Raw genomic sequence first — 23,793 nt, forward strand, 5'->3', positions numbered from 1 at the left:
TCAATATAAAACAGCCTTGAACACTAATCAATATAAAACAGCCTGGAACACTAATCAATATAAAACAGCCTTGAACACTAATCAATATAAAACAGCCTGGAACACTAATCAATATAAAACAGCCTGGAACACTAATCAATATAAAACAGCCTTGAACACTAATCAATATAAAACAGCCTGGAACACTAATCAATATAAAACAGCCTGGAACACTAATCAATATAAAACAGCCTGGAACACTAATCAATATAAAACAGCCTAGAACACTAATCAATATAAAACAGCCTGGAACACTAATCAATATAAAACAGCCTTGAACACTAATCAATATAAAACAGCCTGGAACACTAATCAATATAAAACAGCCTGGAACACTAATCAATATAAAACAGTCTTTCTTAGTTTGGCACTTAGAAATAGGTTTAACCCAGGTCCATAAAATCCCTTTCTAGAATAGAGGACAACGGATGCAATTAAATATATTTGGATGTAATCAAAGTATCTAAAGCAAAAGGGAAACATTTATTTTACTATAATTGAATATTATTTAAATAGAATTACCAAAGTTAATGTTTGTTTAGTGCCTTTGTATGTCTGGATGATGCATGTGTGTTTCTACCATTTTAAATGTTCCAAATGATTATCATGGGGTGTGTTTCTACCATTTTAAATGTTCCAAGTGATTATCACTGGGTGTGTTTCTACCATTTTAAATGTTCCAAGTGATTATCACTGGGTGTGTTTCTACCATTTTAAATGTGCCAAGTGATTATCACGGGGTGTGTTTCTACCATTTTAAATGTTCCAAGTGATTATCACGGGGTGTGTTTCTACCATTTTAAATGTGCCAAGTGATTATCACGGGTGTTTTCTACCATTTTAAATGTTCCAAGTGATTATCACGGGTGTGTTTCTACCATTTTAAATGTGCCAAGTGATTATCACTGGGTGTGTTTCTACCATTTTAAATGTGCCAAGTGATTATCACGGGGTGTGTTTCTACCATTTTAAATGTTCCAAGTGATTATCACTGGGTGTGTTTCTACCATTTTAAATGTTCCAAGTGATTATCACGGGGTGTGTTCCTGCCATTTTAAATGTTCCAAGTGATTATCACGGGGTGTGTTTCTACCATTTTAAATGTTCCAAGTGATTATCACGGGGTGTGTTTCTACCATTTTAAATGTTCCAAGTGATTATCACTGGGTGTGTTTCTACCATTTTAAATGTTCCAAGTGATTATCACGGGGTGTGTTCCTACCATTTTAAATGTTCCAAGTGATTATCACTGGGTGTGTTTCTACCATTTTAAATGTTCCAAGTGATTATCACGGGTGTGTTCCTACCATTTTAAATGTTCCAAGTGATTATCACGGGTGTGTTTCTACCATTTTAAATGTTCCAAGTGATTATCACGGGTGTGTTTCTACCATTTTAAATGTTCCAAGTGATTATCACTGGGTGTGTTTCTACCATTTTAAATGTTCCAAGTGATTATCACGGGTGTGTTTCTACCATTTTAAATGTTCCAAGTGATTATCACGGGTGTGTTTCTACCATTTTAAATGTGCCAAGTGATTATCACGGGGTGTGTTTCTACCATTTTAAATGTTCCAAGTGATTATCACGGGGTGTGTTTCTACCATTTTAAATGTTCCAAGTGATTATCACGGGGTGTGTTCCTACCATTTTAAATGTTCCAAGTGATTATCACGGGGTGTGTTTCTACCATTTTAAATGTTCCAAGTGATTATCACGGGGTGTGTTTCTACCATTTTAAATGTTCCAAGTGATTATCACTAGGTGTGTTTCTACCATTTTAAATGTTCCAAGTGATTATCACGGGGTGTGTTTCTACCATTTTAAATGTTCCAAGTGATTATCACGGGGTGTGTTTCTGAACACTAATCAATATAAAACAGCCTGGAACACTAATCAATATAAAACAGCCTGGAACACTAATCAATATAAAACAGTCTTTCTTAGTTTGGCACTTAGAAATAGGTTTAACCCAGGTCCATAAAATCCCTTTCTAGAATAGAGGACAACGGATGCAATTAAATATATTTGGATGTAATCAAAGTATCTAAAGCAAAAGGGAAACATTTATTTTACTATAATTGAATATTATTTAAATAGAATTACCAAAGTTAATGTTTGTTTAGTGCCTTTGTATGTCTGGATGATGCATGTGTGTTTCTACCATTTTAAATGTTCCAAGTGATTATCACGGGGTGTGTTTCTACCATTTTAAATGTTCCAAATGATTATCATGGGGTGTGTTTCTACCATTTTAAATGTTCCAAGTGATTATCACTGGGTGTGTTTCTACCATTTTAAATGTTCCAAGTGATTATCACTGGGTGTGTTTCTACCATTTTAAATGTGCCAAGTGATTATCACGGGGTGTGTTTCTACCATTTTAAATGTTCCAAGTGATTATCACGGGGTGTGTTTCTACCATTTTAAATGTGCCAAGTGATTATCACGGGGTGTGTTTCTACCATTTTAAATGTTCCAAGTGATTATCACGGGGTGTGTTTCTACCATTTTAAATGTGCCAAGTGATTATCACTGGGTGTGTTTCTACCATTTTAAATGTGCCAAGTGATTATCACGGGGTGTGTTTCTACCATTTTAAATGTTCCAAGTGATTATCACTGGGTGTGTTTCTACCATTTTAAATGTTCCAAGTGATTATCACGGGGTGTGTTCCTGCCATTTTAAATGTTCCAAGTGATTATCACGGGGTGTGTTTCTACCATTTTAAATGTTCCAAGTGATTATCACGGGGTGTGTTTCTACCATTTTAAATGTTCCAAGTGATTATCACTGGGTGTGTTTCTACCATTTTAAATGTTCCAAGTGATTATCACGGGGTGTGTTCCTACCATTTTAAATGTTCCAAGTGATTATCACTGGGTGTGTTTCTACCATTTTAAATGTTCCAAGTGATTATCACGGGGTGTGTTCCTACCATTTTAAATGTTCCAAGTGATTATCACGGGGTGTGTTTCTACCATTTTAAATGTTCCAAGTGATTATCACGGGTGTGTTTCTACCATTTAAATGTTCCAAGTGATTATCACTGGGTGTGTTTCTACCATTTTAAATGTTCCAAGTGATTATCACGGGGTGTGTTTCTACCATTTTAAATGTTCCAAGTGATTATCACGGGGTGTGTTTCTACCATTTTAAATGTGCCAAGTGATTATCACGGGGTGTGTTTCTACCATTTTAAATGTTCCAAGTGATTATCACGGGGTGTGTTTCTACCATTTTAAATGTTCCAAGTGATTATCACGGGGTGTGTTCCTACCATTTTAAATGTTCCAAGTGATTATCACGGGGTGTGTTTCTACCATTTTAAATGTTCCAAGTGATTATCACTAGGTGTGTTTCTACCATTTTAAATGTTCCAAGTGATTATCACTGGGTGTGTTTCTACCATTTTAAATGTTCCAAGTGATTATCACTGGGTGTGTTTCTACCATTTTAAATGTTCCAAGTGATTATCACGGGCTGTGTTCCTGCCATTTTAAATGTTCCAAGTGATTATCACGGGCTGTGTTCCTGCCATTTTAAATGTTCCAAGTGATTATCACGGGGTGTGTTTCTACCATTTTAAATGTTCCAAGTGATTATCACGGGGTGTGTTTCTACCATTTTAAATGTTCCAAGTGATTATCACGGGGTGAGTTCCTGCCATTTTAAATGTTCCAAGTGATTATCACGGGGTGTGTTTCTACCATTTTAAAGTATGTAGACTATAGAAGTCTGTTTAAAAGCCACATTTTAATATAGCAGATTGAGTTATAAAATTACATTCGTTTAACATTGGAAACATTTCATAACTATTCATATTGTTCTACACATAAAATTGAGCCCTCAGCGAGGCTGTCAAACTGTCAAATCAAGGTATCAAGGTTCTGACCAATTCCTTTTGCCTTGAAAATAAGTTCTGTCAGGGGCACATTCCATATGGGTGTCTGAAACCCCTCCAAAACACACACAGTAGTGTACAGACAAGACACACAGTCAGTCAGCCACACAGCCCCGGCAGACTGGGTATGGAAGATAGAAGCACCTCTGATAGACAATCCAAAGCTAGCTTAACGGATGCAACAACCCCATGGCTATCTAACTCAATGCACATTCCATATGGGTGTCTGAAACCCCTCCAAAACACACACAGTAGTGTACAGACAAGACACACAGTCAGTCAGCCACACAGCCCCGGCAGACTGGGTATGGAAGATAGAAGCACCTCTGATAGACAATCCAAAGCTAGCTTAACGGATGCAACAACCCCATGGCTATCTAACTCAATGCACATTCCATATGGGTGTCTGAAACCCCTCCAAAACACACACAGTAGTGTACAGACAAGACACACAGTCAGTCAGCCACACAGCCCCGGCAGACTGGGTATGGAAGATAGAAGCACCTCTGATAGACAATCCAAAGCTAGCTTAACGGATGCAACAACCCCATGGCTATCTAACTCAATGCATTTTCCATTCACAGAGCGGACAAGACATCGGTTTTAGGGAAATAGGGAAGAGGGAAGGGTATGTCTCTTCATCAACAACAAATGATGTTCTGACTCTAGCGCAGTGGAATTCTCAACTGTCACCTGTCTTGGAATACATGGATAGTCAAATGCCAACCCTCCTACCTCACCGAGAGAGTTTTCATCTGTTATAACATGCAGAATATATTCCACTTTAGGGCAACAACAAGCTGGCACGACGAACTGTACGAGGCTATGAACAAGCAGGAAACCATGCACCCGGAGACTGCTTTTCTGGTTGGCAGTGATTTTATATTTGTATCACTAAGACACGTGATGCCCAACTTCTATCAACACGTCTCCTTCACCACTAGGGGGCGATATAGTCTTAGATCGCAGATCCTCTACCCACAAGCAAGCATACAGTGACTTGCGAAAGTATTCACCCCCCTTGGCATTTTTCCTATTTTGTTACAACCTGGAATTAAAATAATTTTGGGGGGGGCTTGTATAATTTGATTTACACCACATGCCTACCACTTTGAAGATGCATGTATTTATTTATTGTGAAACAAACAATAAATAAGACAAAAATTGAGAATTTGAGCGTGCATAACTATTAACCCCCCCAAAGTCAAAACTTTGCAGAGCCACCTTTTGCAGCAATTACAGCTGCATGTCTCTTGGGGTATGTCTCTATAAGCTTGGCACATCATTCTTCAAGCAAAACTGCTCCAGCTCCTTCAAGTTGAATTGGTTCCGCTGGTGTACAACAATCTTTAAGTCATACCACAGATTCTCAATTGGATTGAGGTCTGAGCCTTGACTAGGCCATTCCAAGACATTTAAATGTTTCCCCTTAAACCACTCGAGTGTTGCTTTAGCAGTATGCTTAGGGTCATTGTCCTGCTGGAAGGTGAATCTCCATCCCAGTCTCAAATCTCTGGAAGACTGAAACAGGTTTCCCTCAAGAATTTCCCTGTATTTAGCGCCGTCCATCAGTCCTTCAATTCTGACCAGTTTCTCAGTCCCTGCCGATGAAAAACATCCCCACAGCATGATGTTGCCACCACCATGCTTCATTGTGGGGATGGTTTTCTTGGGGTGATGAGAGGTGTTGGGTTTTCGCCAGACATAGCATTTTCCTTGATGGCCAAATAATCAATTTTAGTCTCATCTGACCAGAGAACCTTCTTCCATATGTTTGGGGAGTATCCCACGTGCCTTTTGGTGAACATCAAACGTGTTTATTTATTTTTTCTTTAAGCAATGGCTTTTTTCTGGCCACTCTTCTGTAAAGCCCAGCTCTGTGGAGTGCACGGTTTAAAGTGGTCCTATGAATAGATACGCCAATCTATGCTGTGGAGCTTTGCAGCTCCTTCAGGGTTATCTTTGGTCTCTTTGTTACCTCTCTGATTAATGCTCTCCTTGCCTGGTCTGTGAGTTTTGTTGGGCGGCCCTCTCTTGGCAGGTTTGTTGTGGTGCCATATTCTTTCAATTTTTTAATAATAGATGTAATGGTGCTCCTTGGGATGTTCAAAGTTTCGGATATTTTTTATAACCTATCCCTGATCTGTACTTCTCCACAACTTTGTCCCTGACCTGTTTGGAGAGCTCCTTGGTCTTCATGGTGCTGCTTGCTTGATGGTGCCCCTTGCTTAGTGGCGTTGCAGACTCTGGGGCCTTTCAGAACAGTTGTATATATACCGAGATCATGTGACACTTAAATTAAGTCCACCTGTGTGCACTCTAACTAATTATGTTACTTCTGAACGTAATTGGTTGCACCAGATCTTATTTAGGGGCTTCATAGCAAAGGGGTTGAATACATATGCATGCAGTTTATTTTTGATTTTTTTTAAACAAGTTATTTTTTAAATTTCACTTCACCAATTTGGACTATTTTGTGTATGTCCATTACATGAAATCGAAATAAAATCCATTTCAATTACAGGTTGTTATGCAACAAAATAGGAAAAACGGCAAGGGGGATGGATACTTTTGCAAGGCACTGTACAAGCCCCCCTCGGATTATGACTCTACACTCCTGCTTCCAGTTTACAAACAAAAGCTCAAACAGGAAGTACCTTGCGCTCCTTAGAAAAATGGTCGGCTGAAGGAGAGGCTATGCTGCTTCAGGCGTCTGTTTCTCAAACTAGACACTCTAATGTACTTGTCCTTTTGCTCAGTTGTGCACCGGGGCCTCCCACTCCTCTTTCTATTCTGTTTAGAACCCGTTTGTGTCATTCTGTGAAGGGAGTAGTAGAAAGCGTTGTATCAGATCGTCAGTTCCTTGGCAATTTCTCGCATGGAATAGCCTTCATTTCTCAGAACAAGAATAGACTGCCGAGTTTTCAGAAGAAAGTTCTTTGTTTCTAGCCAATTTGAGCATGTAATCGAACCCACAAATGCTGATGCTCCAGATACTCAACTAGTCTAAGGAATGTCAGTTTTATTGCTTCTTTAAATCAGACCAACAGTTTTCAGCTGTGCCAGTTTTCAGTTCTTACTTCCGGCGCCGACAGAGATGGCCGCCTCGCTTCGCGTTCCTAGGAAACTATGCAGTTTTATGTTTTTTTACGTGTTATTTCTTACATTAGTACCCCAGGTCATCTTAGGTTTCATTACATACAGTCGAGAAGAACTACTGAATATAAGATCAGCGTCAACTCACCATCAGCACGACCAAGAATATGTTTTTCGCGACGCGGATCCTGTGTTCTGCCTTACAAACAGGACAACGGAATGGATTCCATGCAGCGACCCAAAAAAAAAACGACTCCGAAAAAGAGGGAAACGAGGCGGTCTTCTGGTCAGACTCCGGAGACGGGCACACCGTGCACCACTCCCTAGCATTCTTCTTGCCAATGTCCAGTCTCTTGACAACAAGGTTGATGAAATCCGAGCAAGGGTAGCATTCCAGAGGGACATCAGAGACTGTAACGTTATTTGCTTCACGGAAACATGGCTCACTGGAGAGACGCTATCCGAGGCGGTGCAGCCAACGGGTTTCTCCATGCATCGCGCCGACAGAAACAAACATCTTTCTGGTAAGAAGAGGGGCGAGGGCGTATGCCTCATGACTAACGAGACATGGTGTGATGAAAGAAACATACAGGAACTCAAATCCTTCTGTTCACCTGATTTAGAATTCCTCACAATCAAATGTAGACCGCATTTATCTACCAAGAGAATTCTCTTCGATTATAATCACAGCCGTATATATCCCCCCCAAGCAGACACATCGATGGCTCTGAACAAACTTTATTTAACTCTTTGCAAACTGGAAACCATTTATCCGGAGGCTGCATTCATTGTAGCTGGGGATTTTAACTAGTTGCTCCTACCCTCTACTTTTTTGAACATTTTGTTAAAAATCGCGCAACATTTCAGCGCCCTGCTACTCATGCCAGGAATATAGTACGTTCATATGGTTAGAATGTGTGTATAGGAAACCCTCGGACGTTTTTAAAACTGGTTAAATCACGACTGTGGCTATTACATAATGTGCGTTACATCGGAAAGCGCAGGAAAACCTGATCACAGAAAATGGAAATAAATATCCTTGCGCCACTTCCAGCAATTGTTAACAGTGAGCCGAATTAGATAAGACCGAGCATTCAACTCCCACAGCATCCCCATGTAGTCGAGTATCTTGTGAATTTAATCCTCTTTGATTCTTGGTTGAACCGAAAGAGGGGCACGACGTACCTCCGGTCTCCGCCCAGATCAGTCCGGAAGAGCTCTCTCCTGAAATTTTTTCCAAGACGACAGCTAATGATATGTACATCGCCTACGGATGAATTTTATCGCTTATTAACGTTTACTAATACCTAAAGTAGCATTACAAACGTATTTCGAAGTGTTTTGTGAAAGTTTATCGTCTACTTTTTGAATTTTAAAAAATGACGTTACGTTGTGAAATCGCTGTTTTTTTCGTTTATCACACAGTCTACATATAACGATATCTTGGCTTTATATGGCCCGATTTAATCGAAATAAAGACCCAATAGTGTTTATGGGATATCTAGGAGTGCCAACAAAGAAGATGGTGAAAGGTAATGATTGTTTTCTATTTTATTGTGCGGTTTGTGTAACGCCGAAATGCTAATTATTTTGTTTACGTCCCTGCTGTGCTTTTCTGTTGTAGTGTATTGGTGCATGCTATCAGATAATAGCTTCTCATGCTGTCGCCGAAAAGCATTTTAAAAATCTGACTTGTTGCCTGGATTCACAACGAGTGTAGCTTTAATTTGATACCCTGCATGTGTATTTTAATGAACTTTTGAGTTTTAACTAATACTATTAGCATTTAGCGTAGCACATTTGCATTTCCAGAGCTCTAGTTGGGACGCAAGCGTCCCAGGTAGAGGTAAGAGGTTAACAAGGCTAATCTGAAAACAAGACTCCCTAAAAATTTATCAGCATATCGATTGCGCAACCAGGGGTGGTAAAACCTTGGATCATTGTTACTCTAACTTCCGCGACGCATATAAGGCCCTGCCCCGCCCCCCTTTCGGAAAAGCTGACCACGACTCCATTTTGTTGATCCCTGCCTACAGACAGAAACTAAAACAAGAGGCTCCCACGCTGAGGTCTGTCCAACGCTGGTCCGACCAAGCTGACTCCACACTCCAAGACTGCTTCCATCACGTGGACTGGGATATGTTTCGTATTGCGTCAGATAACCATATTGACGAATACGCTGATTCGGTGTGCGAGTACATTAGAACGTGCGTTGAAGATGTCCTTCCCATAGCAACGATTAAAACATTCCCTAACCAGAAACCGTGGATTGATGGCAGCATTCGCGTGAAACTGAAAGCGCGAACCACTGCTTTTAATCAGGGCAAGGTGTCTGGTAACATGACCGAATACAAACAGTGTAGCTATTCCCTCCGCAAGGCTATCAAACAAGCTAAGCGTCAGTACAGAGACAAAGTAGAATCTCAATTCAACGGCTCAGACACAAGAGGCATGTGGCAGGGTCTAAAGTCAATCACGGACTACAAGAAGAAATCCAGCCCAGTCACGGACCAGGATGTCTTGCTCCCAGACAGACTAAATAACTTTTTTGCCCGCTTTGAGGACAATACATTGCCACTGACACGGCCTGCAACGAAAACATGCGGTCTCTCCTTCACTGCAGCCGAGGTGAGTAAGACATTTAAACGTGTTAACCCTCGCAAGGCTGCAGGCCCAGACGGCATCCCCAGCCGCGCCCTCAGAGCATGCGCAGACCAGCTGGCCGGTGTGTTTACGGACATATTCAATCAATCCCTATAGCAGTCTGCTGTTCCCACATGCTTCAAGAGGGCCAACATTGTTCCTGTTCCCAAGAAAGCTAAGGTAACTGAGCTAAACGACTACCGCCCCGTAGCACTCACTTCCGTCATCATGAAGTTCTTTGAGAGACTAGTCAAGGACCATATCACCTCCACCCTACCTGACACCCTAGACTCACTCCAATTTGCTTACCGCCCAAATAGGTCCACAGACGATGCAATCTCAACCACACTGCACACTGCCCTAACCCATCTGGACAAGAGGAATACCTATGTGAGAATGCTGTTCATCGACTACAGCTCGGCATTCAACACCATAGTACCCTCCAAGCTCTTCATCAAGCTCGAGACCCTGGGTCTCGACCCCGCCCTGTGCAACTGGGTACTGGACTTCCTGACGGGCCGCCCCAGGTGGTGAGGGTAGGCAACAACATCTCCTCCCGCTGATCCTCAACACTGGGGCCCCACAAGGGTGCGTTCTGAGCCCTCTCCTGTACTCCTGTTCACCCACGACTGCGTGGCCACGCACGCCTCCAACTCAATCATCAAGTTTGCGGACGACACAACAGTGGTAGGCTTGATTACCAACAACGGCGAGACGGCCTACAGGGAGGAGGTGAGGGCCCTCGGAGTGTGGTGTCAGGAAAATAACCTCACACTCAACGTCAACAAAACTAAGGAGATGATTGTGGACTTCAGGAAACAGCAGAGGGAACACCCCCCAATCCACATCGATGGAACAGTAGTGGAGAGGGTAGCAAGTTTTAAGTTCCTCGGCATACACATCACAGACAAACTGAATTGGTCCACTCACACAGACAGCATCGTGAAGAAGGCGCAGCAGCGCCTCTTCAACCTCAGGAGGCTGAAGAAATTCGGCTTGTCACCAAAAGCACTCACAAACTTCTACAGATGCACAATCGAGAGCATCCTGGCGGGCTGTATCACCGCCTGGTATGGCAACTGCTCCGCCCTCAACCGTAAGGCTCTCCAGAGGGTAGTAAGTTCTGCACAACGCATCACCGGGGGCAAACTACCTGCCCTCCAGGACACCTACACCACCCGATGTTACAGGAAGGCCATAAAGATCATCAAGGACATCAACCACCCGAGCCACTGCCTGTTCACCCCGCTATCATCCAGAAGGCGAGGTCAGTACAGGTGCATCAAAGCTGGGACCGAGAGACTGAAAAACAGCTTCTATCTCAAGGCCATCAGACTGTTAAACAGCCACCACTAACATTGAGTGACAGAACAAATGCAAAAAACCTGTTGTAAACCTGTTACAACCATGCAGTACCCGTGTATAATCAGTAAGCAGATACACCGGCGGGCTCCGGTGGCATTCAATTAATAAAACCAAAAGCTTACCTTGACTTGGAAAAGTTCCAGTGTTGTGTTGGATAGTCATAGCCAGCTAGCTAACAGAGCATTCCTCTGTTTGAGCAGGGTGTTTGAATAACTAAACTGCATTTACTAGCTAAATAAGTGAAACTGATAGTGGATTACTACATTTCTCTTTCTTCTCCTTCATTTTTAAAGAAATTAAGTTGTTCTAAACTGTTCAATTGTTGACTTTCTCTCTGAGTCAACTACTCGCCACATTTGATGCACTTCAGTGCTAGCTAGCTGTAGCTTATGCTTTCAGTACTAGGTTATTTCTCTGATCCTTTGATTGGGTGGACAACATGTCAGGTCATGCTGCAAGAGCTCTGATAGGTTGGAAGATGGCCTCTGGAAGTTGTCATAATTACTGAGTAAGTCTATAGAAGGGGGTGAAAACCATGAGCCTCCTGGGATTTGTATTGAAGTCAAGAGGAGGATGGAAGCTAGCTGTCCTCCGGCAACACCGTGGCTCTACCCTACAGAGTGCTGTTGAGGCTATTTTTTAACCTTTATGTAACTTGGCAAGTCAGTTAAAAGAACAATTTCTTATTTTTCAATGACGGGCTACCCTGACCAAACCCTCCTCTAACCCGGACTATGCTGAGCCAATGACCCCATAAGCTAATTATGTTTTTCGAAAAGGATAAAAAATGAAAAGCTGAAATGTCCTGAGTCAATAAGTATTAAAGCCCTTTGTTATGGTAAACCTAAAAATGCCTCGCAAAGAAGGGATCCTATTGCTAGACGGGTAAAAAAATAATTTAAAAAAAAGCAGACAATCAATATCCTTTTGAGCAAAAGGGTGAAGTTATTAATTACACTATGGATGGTGTATCAATCAAGACTCACTCTGTGTGCAATAATAGTGTTTAACATTATTTTTGAATGACTAGCTCATCTCTGTACTCCACACATAATTGTACGGTCGAGCAGTGAATTTCAAACACAGATTCAACCACAATGATCAGGTAGGTTTTTTTAATGCCTCGCAAAGAAGGGCACCTATTGGTAGATGGGCAAAAAATCAAAAGCAGATACTGAATATCCATTTGAGCACGGTGAAGTTATTCATTACACTTTGGATGGTGTATCAATACACCCCAGTCACTATAAAGATACAGGCGTCCTTCATAACTCAGTTACCGGAGAAGAAGGAAACCGCTCAGGGATTTCATCATGAAGCCAATGGTGACTTTAAAACAGTTACAGAGTTGAATGGCTGTGATAGGAGAAAACTGAGTATGATAAACAACATTGTAGTTACTCCATAATACTAACCTAAATGACAGATTGAAAATAAGGAAGCCTGTACAACAACAACAAAACATTCCAAAACATGCATCCTGTTTGCAACAAGGCACTAAAATAATCCTGCAAAAAATGTGGCAAAGCAATTCACTTTTTGTCCTGAATACAAAGTGTTATGAATACAACACAACACATTACTGAGTACCTCTTTCCATATTTTCAAGCATAGTGGTGGCTGCATCATGTTATGGGTATGCTTGTAATCATTAAGGACTGGAGAGTATTTTAGGATAAAATAATTCCACGGAAAAGAGCTAAGCACATACAAAATCATAGAGGAACACCTGGTTTCCACCAGACACTGGGAGATGAATTCACCTTTCATTAGGACAATAACCTAAAACACAAGGCCAAATCTTGCTTACCAAGAAGACTACTTACAGTTTGGACTTAATTCTGCTGGAAAATCTATGGCAAAACTTGACAGAGCTTGAAGTTTTTTAAAAGAATAATATGACACAATCCAGATGGGCAAAGCTCATAGAGACTTACCCAGGAAGACTCACAGCTGTAATCACGGCCAAATGTGATTCTAACATGTATTGACGGATGGGTGTAGATTGGTGAGAATTATTTTTTATTTATTAATTTTGAACTCTTATTCCACATACCAAAATGTGGAATAATTTTAGGGGTATGAATACTTTCTAAAGGCAGTGTAAATGCTGGATAACTAAACATGTGAAGACCTCCCTCCATCCCTCACTGTGAAAACACACCTACACTGACACACTTACAAACACACTCACACTAACACCCGGACACATACACTCACACACACCACCACACACTCACCACCACACACACACTAACATGAACCCACAACTTATTCTGATGCCATACCGTTGATTATTATTATTATCATAATTATTTTCATTATCATTGTTATTATTATAATTATGATCACTATTATGAACATTATTATTATTAATAGTATCGTTGGTATTATCATCATTATTATTATTATCATTACTATTATTTATATTATCATTATTCATATTATCATTATTATCATTATTAATATTATCATTATTAATATTATCATTATTGTCATTATTAATATTATTGTTATTATCATTATTAATATTATCATTATTAATATTATCATTATTAATATTATCATTATTATCATTATCGTTATTAATATTATCATTATTAATATTATCATTATTATCATTATCATTATTAATATTATCATTATTAATATTATCATTATTATCATTATCGTTATTAATATTATCATTATTAATATTATCATTATTATCATTATCGTTATTAATATTATCATTGTTATTATTACTATTATCGTTATTAATATAATTATTATTAATATTATCATAATTAGTATCATTATCATTATTATTAATATTATCATTATTGTTATTATCATTATTAATATTATCATTATTAATATTATCATTATTAATATTATCATTATTATCATTACTATTGTTATCATTATTATCATTAATATTATCATTATCGTTATTAATATCATTATTATTAATATTATCATAATTAGTATCATTATCATTATTAATATTTACATTATATGTTCATTATTATTATCATAATTATTATAAATATTATCATTATTATCGTTATATTATCATTATTGTCATCATTATTATTTTATTATCATTATTATAATTATTTATATAATTATTTTATTATTAGTAATATTATAATTATCATTATTATTATTTTGATCATTGGTTTTATTATCATTATTAATATTATCATTATCATTATTAATATTATCATTATCATTATTAATATTATCATTATCATTATTAATATTATTATTATCATTATTAATATTATCATTATCATTATTAATATTATCATTATCATTATTAATATTATCATTATTATTATTATCATTATCATTATTAATATTAATATTATCATTATTAATATTATTATTTATATACCAGTCATTATTTTCTGCTACCAGTCACTTTCAGGAAATTCCTTTATACTCCAGTATCCCTGCCTATGTCCATATCTACCTCAATACTCCAGTATCCCTGCCTATGTCCATATCTACCTCAATACTCCAGTATCCCTGCCTATGTCCATATCTACCTCAATACTCCAGTATCCCTGCCTATGTCCATATCTACCTCAATACTCCAGTATCCCTGCCTATGTCCATATCTACCTCAATACTCCAGTATCCCTGCCTATGTCCATATCTACCTCAATACTCCAGTATCCCTGCCTATGTCCATATCTACCTCAATACTCCAGTATCCCTGCCTATGTCCATATCTACCTCAATACTCCAGTATCCCTGCCTATATGTCCATATCTACCTCAATACTCCAGTATCCCTGCCTATGTCCATATCTACCTCAATACTCCAGTATCCCTGCCTATGTCCATATCTACCTCAATACTCCAGTATCCCTGCCTATATGTCCATATCTACCTCAATACTCCAGTATCCCTGCCTATATGTCCATATCTACCTCAATACTCCAGTATCCCTGCCTATGTCCATATCTACCTCAATACTCCAGTATCCCTGCCTATGTCCATATCTACCTCAATACTCCAGTATCCCTGCCTATATGTCCATATCTACCTCAATACTCCAGTATCCCTGCCTATGTCCATATCTACCTCAATACTCCAGTATCCCTGCCTATGTCCATATCTACCTCAATACTCCAGTATCCCTGCATATATGTCCATATCTACCTCAATACTCCAGTATCCCTGCCTATGTCCATATCTACCTCAATACTCCAGTATCCCTGCCTATATGTCCATATCTACCTCAATACTCCAGTATCCCTGCCTATATGTCCATATCTACCTCAATACTCCAGTATCCCTGCCTATGTCCATATCTACCTCAATACTCCAGTATCCCTGCCTATATGTCCATATCTACCTCAATACTCCAGTATCCCTGCCTATGTCCATATCTACCTCAATACTCCAGTATCCCTGCCTATGTCCATATCTACCTCAATACTCCAGTATCCCTGCCTATATGTCCATATCTACCTCAATACTCCAGTATCCCTGCCTATGTCCATATCTACCTCAATACTCCAGTATCCCTGCATATATGTCCATATCTACCTCAATACTCCAGTATCCCTGCCTATGTCCATATCTACCTCAATACTCCAGTATCCCTGCCTATATGTCCATATCTACCTCAATACTCCAGTATCCCTGCCTATATGTCCATATCTACCTCAATACTCCAGTATCCCTGCCTATGTCCATATCTACCTCAATACTCCAGTATCCCTGCCTATATGTCCATATCTACCTCAATACTCCAGTATCCCTGCCTATGTCCATATCTACCTCAATACTCCAGTATCCCTGCCTATGTCCATATCTACCTCAATACTCCAGTATTCCTGCATATATGTCCATATCTACCTCAATACTCCAGTATCCCTGCCTATGTCCATATCTACCTCAATACTCCAGTATCCCTGCATATATGTCCATATCTACCTCAATACTCCAGTATCCCTGCCTATATGTCCATATCTACCTCAATACTCCAGTATCCCTAGCTATGTCCATATCTACCTCAATACTCCAGTATCCCTGCCTATGTCCATATCTACCTCAAAACTCCAGTATCCCTGCATATATGTCCATATCTACCTCAATACTCCAGTATCCCTGCCTATATGTCCATATCTACCTCAATACTCCAGTATCCCTGCCTATGTCCATATCTACCTCAATACTCCAGTATCCCTGCCTATGTCCATATCTACCTCAATACTCCAGTATCCCTGCCTATGTCCATATCTACCTCAATACTCCAGTATCCCTGCATATATGTCCATATCTACCTCAATACTCCAGTATCCCTGCATATATGTCCATATCTACCTCAATACTCCAGTATCCCTGCCTATATGTCCATATCTACCTCAATACTCCAGTATCCCTGCATATATGTCCATATCTACCTCAATACTCCAGTATCCCTGCCTATATGCCCATATCTACCTCAATACTCCAGTATCCCTGCATATATGTCCATATCTACCTCAATACTCCAGTCCATATCTACCTCAATACTCCAGTATCCCTGCCTATGTCCATATCTACCTCAATACTCCAGTATCCCTGCCTATATATCCATATCTACCTCAATGCCAGTATCCCTGCCTATATGCCCATATCTACCTCAATACTCCAGTATCCCTGCCTATATGTCCATATCCACCTCAATACTCCAGTATCCCTGACTATATGCCCATATCTACCTCAATACTCCAGTATCCCTGCCTATATGTCCATATCTACCTCAATACTACAGTATCCCTGCATATATGTCCATATCTACCTCAATACTCCAGTATCCCTGCCTATATATCCATATCTACCTCAATGCCAGTATCCCTGCCTATATGCCCATATCTACCTCAATACTCCAGTATCCCTGCCTATATGTCCATATCTACCTCAATACTCCAGTATCCCTGACTATATGTCCATATCTACCTCAATACTCCAGTATCCCTGCCTATATGTCCATATCTACCTCAATATGCCAGTATCCCTGCATATATGTCCATATCTACCTCAATACTCCAGTATCCCTGCATATATGCCCATATCTACCTCAATACTCCAGTATCCCTGACTATATGTCCATATCTACCTCAATACTCCAGTATCCCTGCCTATATGTCCATATCTACCTCAATACTCCAGTATCCCTGCCTATATGCCCATATCTACCTCAATACTCCAGTATCCCTGCCTATATGTCCATATCTACCTCAATACTCCAGTATCCCTGCATATATGTCCATATCTACCTCAATACTCCAGTATCCCTGACTATATGCCCATATCTACCTCAATACTCCAGTATCCCTGCATAGATGTCCATATCTACCTCAATACTCCAGTATCCCTGCCTATATGCCCATATCTACCTCAATACTCCAGTATCCCTGCCTATATGTCCATATCTACCTCAATACTCCAGTATCCCTGCCTATATGTCCATATCTACCTCAATATGCCAGTATCCCTGCCTATATGTCCATATCTACCTCAATACTCCAGTATCCCTGCATATATGCCCATATCTACCTCAATACTCCAGTATCCCTGCCTATATGTCCATATCTACCTCAATATGCCAGTATCCCTGCCTATATGTCCATATCTACCTCAATGTTTCAGTATCCTTGACAACATGTCCATATCCACCTCAATACTCCATTACCCCTGCACATTGTAAATGTGGTACTGGCAGTGACCCTGTATAAAGCTTCCTATCTGAGGTACTGAACACTGACCCTGTATAAAGCTTCCTATCTGAGCTAGTGAGGCACTGAACACTGAGCCAGTATAAAGCTTCCTCTTTAATTTCTTATTTCTTCTAATGTTTTTATTTTTAGTTATAATATTTTGATATTGATTACTGCACTGTTGGGTAGAGCTCGCAAGTTAAGCATTTCACTGTACTTATGCACTTGACAATAAAACGTGTGCACGTGACAATAAAACGTGTGCACGTAACAATCAAATGTGTGCACGTAGCCTCCCGGGTGGTGCAATGGTCTAGGGCGCCTGCATCGCAGTGCTAGCTGTACCACCAGAGACTCTGGGTTCGAGCCCAGGCTCTGTCGCAGCCGGCCGCGACCGGGAGGTCCATGGGGCGACGCACAATTGGCCTAGCGTCGTTCGTGTTAGGGGAGGGTTTGGCCGGTAAGGATATCCTTGTCTCATCGCGCACTAGCGACTCCTGTGGCGGGCTGGGTGCAGTGCACGCTAACCAGGTCGCCAGGTGCACGGTGTTTCCTCCGACACATTGGTGCGGCTTCCGGGTTGGATGCGCGCTGTGTTAAGAAGCAGTGCGGCTTGGTTGGGTTGTGCATCGGAGGACGCATGTCTCTCGACCTTCGTCTCTCCCGAGCCCGTACGGGAGTTGTAGCAATGAGAAAAGATCGTAACTACTAACAATTGGATACCATAAATAGGGGGTAAAATGTAAAGTTTTTTTTTTAAACGTGTGCACGTGACAATAAAAGCGCAAGGCACGTTTTTGTTCCTAGTGAATTCTATCCAACTCCTAGAAATAGAATGAGTAGAAAGGGGGAAAAGCCCGTCTGACCACGGCATTGTGACAGGTAAACTCATAGACATTCTATTTCTACGCTCCTTTAGAAAAGGGACTGTGGACTTGGCACATGAACACATGATGTTAACCCCCAGACTTGATATACAGACATACTGTAAACTGGGATCATTATAGATTTATTGGCTGGTTGGCTACATTGTGAAAAGTGGCCATCTGAGAGAACACAGCAAGGCAGTCACAACGCAACAACACTGTACAAGGCCCTCAGACAGCTCTATATACATCTAATGGGCCAAGGCAGTCACAACACAATAACACTGTACAAGGCCCTCAGACAGCTCTATATACATCTAATGGGCCAAGGCAGTCACAACACCATAACACTGTACAAGGCCCTCAGACAGCTCTATATACATCTAATGGGCCAAGGCATGGCACACACTATAGAAAGGGCAAAAACACATAAACACTGGAGTAGAGTTTGATCTCTGAAAACACACACACCATACACTCACACACACTGACACACACCACACACACTCACACACACTCACCACACACTCACCACACACACACACACCATACACTCACACACACTGACACACACCACACACACTCACACACTCACCACACACTCACCACACTCACACACACCATACACTCACACACACTGACACACACCACACACTCACTCACTCACACTCACACTCAACACACCATACAACCACACTTTTTATTTTTCACAGTGGTGCTGCTGGTGGTTTTAGCAGCCGGCTCCTCAGTGGCTCCCTGCTCCTGGAGGTGGTTGAGGAGCCCTCTGTGGTCCAGTGGAGAGGGGCTGCTGTGTGGTGACATGTCCCCTGACCCTGACCTCTTCTTTGGTGCTGTTGACTGGCCTGGGCCAAGGTCTAGGACCACTCTCCCCACCCCAACCCCCGCCTCACCCCCAACCTCTACCATCACCACACCCCCAGCACCTGAGATGACGTCTGGTGCTGAAGCCGACGCTCTCTGCTGGGCCTCCATCTCAGACAGGCTGTAGGCCAGGGCCATCTGGAGATCTTCATCATCATCCTCTTCCTCCCTGGGGACGTCAGGGTAGTGGAAGTAGGGGGCTGAGCTGAAGGATCGCTGGGCCATAGACCGGGGGCCGGAGCCGGGTCGGTGTGGATGGGTCTGGAGCTCCACAGGTAACGTCCTCTCTGCCTGCTGCTGAAGGTGTTGCCTGGGAGTCTGTGAGGGTTGGCTAGGGGGCAGGTGGTCTCTCTTGCTGAGCTCCAGAGCCAAGGCCAACTCATCCTCCACACCTGGGGGAAAGGAGGGGGACAGGAGGGGTTTAGGAGGTGGACAGGAGGGGGTTAGGAGGGGGAGAGGAGGGGGTTAGGAGGGGGACAGGAGGGGGTTAGGAGGGGGACAGGAGGGGGTTAGGAGGTGGACAGGAGGGGGTTAGGAGGTGGACAGGAGGGGGTTAGGAGGTGGACAGAAGGGGTTTAGGAGGGGGACAGGAGGGGTTAGGAGGTGGACAGGAGGGGGTTAGGAGGTGGACAGGAGGGGGTTAGGAGGGGGACAGGAGGGGGTTAGGAGGTGGACAGGAGGGGTTAGGAGGTGGACAGGAGGGGGTTAGGGAGGTGGACAGGAGGGGGGTTAGGAGGGGGACAGGAGGGGGTTAGGAAGGGGACAGGAGGGGGTTAGGAGGGGGACAGGAGGGGATAGGAGGTGGACAGGAGGGGGTTAGGAGGGGGCAGGAGGGGATAGGAGGGGGCAGGAGGGGGTTAGGAGGGGGATAGGAAGGGATAGGAGGGGAAAGGAGGGGTTAGGAGGGGGCAAGCGGGGGTTAGGAGGGGGACAGGAGAGAGACAGGAGGGGGTTAGGAGGGGGACAGGAAGGGGTTAGGAGGGGGACAGGAGAGGGTTAGGAGGGGGACAGGAGAGAGACAGGAGGGGTTAGGAGGGGGACAGGAGAGGGGTTAGGAGGGGGACAGGAGAGAGACAGGAGGGGGTTAGGAGGGGGACAGGAGAAAGACAGGAGGGGGTTAGGAGGGGGACAGGAGAGAGACAGGAGAGGGTTAGGAGGGGGACAGGAGAGGGTTAGGAGGGAGTTAGGAGGGGGACAGGAGGGGGTTAGGAGGGAGTTAGGAGGGGGACAGGGAGGGAGTTAGGAGGGGGGACAGGAGAGGGTTAGGAGGGAGACAGGAGGGGGACAGGCGGTGGTTAGGAGGGGGATAGGAGGGAGACAGGAGGGGGTTAGGAGGGGGACATGAGGGGGTTAGTAATCAAATCAAATGTATTTATATAGCCCTTCGTACATCAGCTGATATCTCAAAGTGCTGTACAGAAACCCAGCCTAAAACCCCAAACAGCAAGCAATGCAGGTGTAGAAGCACGGTGGCTAGGAAAAACTCCCTAGAAAGGCCAAAACCTAGGAGGAAACCTAGAGAGGAACCAGGCTATGAGGGGTGGCCAGTCCTCTTCTGGAGATTATAACAGAACATGGCCAAGATGTTCAAATGTTCATAAATGACCAGCATGGTCCAATAATAATAAGGCAGAACAGTTGAAACTGGAGCAGCAGCACGGCCAGGTGGACTGGTGACAGCAAGGAGTCATCATGTCAGGTAGTCCTGAGTTAGGAGGTGGTCAGGAGGGGGATAGGAGGGGGACAGGAGGACGAATAACCCAAACACAGCTAGTCAGGAACAGTTGACAAGGGACTGGCTGAGGGGAGGGAGGGACACAGGGTGGATGGATTACCATTGATGAGCACCGTCTTCAAGACCCCGTCTTCCTCGATCTCTGTTCTCTCCTGACCGTTTTCTTTGATCCTGTTGACAAGAACAGTCAGTCACCGCCCATATCATCATATTTAGGGAACCTGTTTCCCTCACATGACCATGCAGAGACACAAACACTGGAACAAATGGTGCCATTGGTTTTACACTAAATAGGGTTTATGGTGCAAATTGGGATGCAGATTTACTGACTTCTTGGTGGCGGTGTGTTTGCCGTTGATGACACGCGTAGAGGTGGAGACAGACTTGAAATTCCCCATCCCTCCTCCGATGCTGTCCATCCAATCCATTCCAGCCATGGAGGAAGAGGAAGAGGTGAAGTCGTGCACTGTGAAAGAGGGAGGAGGACAAGGAAGAGGTGAAGTCGTGCACTGTGAAAGAGGGAGGAGGAGGAGGAAGAGGTGAAGTCGTGCACTGTGAACGAGGGAGGAAGAGGTGAAGTCATGCACTGTGAAAGAGGGAGGAAGAGGAGGAAGAGGTGAAGTCGTGCACTGTGAAAGAGGGAGGAAGAGGAAGAAGTGAAGTCATGCACTGTGAAAGAGGGAGGAGGAGGAAGAGGTGAAGTCATGCACTGTGAAAGAGGGAGGAGGAGGAGGAGGAAGAGGTGAAGTCATGCACTGTGAAGGAGGAAGGAGGAGGAAGAGGTGAAGTCATGCACTGTGAAGGAGGGAGGAAGAGGTGAAGTCATGCACTGTGAAGGAGGAAGGAGGAGGAAGAGGTGAAGTCATGCACTGTGAAGGAGGGAGGAAGAGGTGAAGTCATGCACTGTGAAGGAGTGAGGAAGAGGTGAAGTCATGCAGTGTGAAGGAGGGAGGAAGAGGAAGAGGTGAAGTCATGCACTGTGAAGGAGGGAGGAAGAGGTGAAGTCATGCACTGTGAAGGAGGGAGGAAGAGGTGAAGTCATGCAGTGTGAAGGAGGGAGGAAGCGGTGAAGTCATGCACTGTGAAGGAGGGAGGAAGAGGTGAAGTCATGCACTGTGAAGGAGGGAGGAAGAGGTGAAGTCATGCACTGTGAAGGAGGGAGGAAGCGGTGAAGTCATGCAGTGTGAAGGAGGGAGGAAGAGGTGAAGTCATGCACTGTGAAGGAGGGAGGAAGAGGTGAAGTCATGCACTGTGAAGGAGGGAGGAAGAGGTGAAGTAATGCACCTCTAAAGGAGGGAGGAAGAGGTGAAGTCATGCAGTGTGAAGGAGGGAGGAAGCGGTGAAGTCATGCACTGTGAAGGAGGGAGGAAGAGGTGAAATCATGCACTGTGAAGGAGGGAGGAAGAGGGGAAGTCATGCACTGTGAAGGAGGGAGGAAGAGGTGAAGTCATGCACTGTGAAGGAGGGAGGAAGAGGGGAAGTCATGCACTGTGAAGGAGGGAGGACGAGGACCAGTCAGATAAACTATACTGTGACTGGAGCTGGTAGAATTGTGTTGTAACTGTGTAATAAATGTGTTAAATGTGTAATACATGTGTTAAAACCCTCTTATTATAGAATTGTGTCCCAAATGACACCCTATTCTCTACATAGTGCACTAGTTTTGACCAGAGCCCTATCAGCGCAGTCGAACGTAGTGCACTACATAGGGAATAGGGTGACATTTGGGATCCAGATATTGTTTTATTACGGACCTCCAGCAGAGGGGAAGGAGAAAAACCGGCTTGGGCCGAGCCTCGAAGTGCCAGGATGTCCATGGAAGCCACCGTGCATCCCTCCTCCGAAGGCAAAGTCATCTGAGAGGACAGAGATAACAGAGAGACTATGAGGACAGAGATAACAGAGAGACACTGAGGACAGAGATAACAGAGAGACTATGAGGACAGAGATAACAGAGAGACACTGAGGACAGAGATAACAGAGAGACACTGAGGACAGTGATAACAGAGAGACACTGAGGACAGAGATAACAGAGAGACACTGAGGACAGTGATAACAGAGAGACACTGAGGACAGAGATAACAGAGAGACTACGAGGACAGAGATAACAGAGAGACACTGAGGACAGAGATAACAGAGAGACTATGAGGACAGAGATAACAGAGAGACACTGAGGACATTAATAACAGAGAGACTGAGGACATAGATAACAGAGAGACTGAGGACAGAGATAACAGAGAGACTATGAGGACAGAGATAACAGAGAGACTATGAGGACAGAGATAACAGAGAGACACTGAGGACAGAGATAACAGAGAGACTATGAGGACAGAGATAACAGAGAGACACTGAGGACAGAGATAACAGAGAGACACTGAGGACAGAGATAACAGAGAGACTATGAGGACATAGATAACAGAGAGACTATGAGGACAGGGATAACAGAGAGACACTGAGGACAGAGATAACAGAGAGACTATGAGGACAGAGATAACAGAGAGACAGTGAGGACAGAGATAACAGAGAGACTATGAGGACAGAGATAACAGAGAGACACTGAGGA

The 23,793-nt window shown here is 42.9% G+C and overlaps 1 protein-coding gene across 3 annotated transcripts in view; it reads right to left on the reverse strand.

Moving 5' to 3' along the window:
- LOC115124546 (dnaJ homolog subfamily B member 6-like) overlaps nucleotides 1-23,793 on the reverse strand; it is a 75,837-nt gene that overhangs the window by 14,597 nt on the left and 37,447 nt on the right. For 2 of the 3 annotated variants that reach the window (XM_065016229.1, XM_065016223.1), the window contains exons 6-9: nucleotides 22,985-23,086; nucleotides 21,561-21,696; nucleotides 21,331-21,401; nucleotides 19,558-19,887 (exon numbers count right to left, since the gene is read on the reverse strand). In XM_065016229.1, the coding sequence (XP_064872301.1) occupies nucleotides 19,558-19,887; nucleotides 21,331-21,401; nucleotides 21,561-21,696; nucleotides 22,985-23,086 (639 nt within the window). Of the gene's footprint in view, nucleotides 1-17,679; nucleotides 19,888-21,330; nucleotides 21,402-21,560; nucleotides 21,697-22,984; nucleotides 23,087-23,793 lie in introns of those variants that run through there. The other variant, XM_065016216.1, reaches the window with a different exon arrangement.

The sequence above is a fragment of the Oncorhynchus nerka genome, linkage group LG3 (assembly GCF_034236695.1).
Source record: "Oncorhynchus nerka isolate Pitt River linkage group LG3, Oner_Uvic_2.0, whole genome shotgun sequence".
Lineage (NCBI taxonomy): Eukaryota > Metazoa > Chordata > Actinopteri > Salmoniformes > Salmonidae > Oncorhynchus > Oncorhynchus nerka.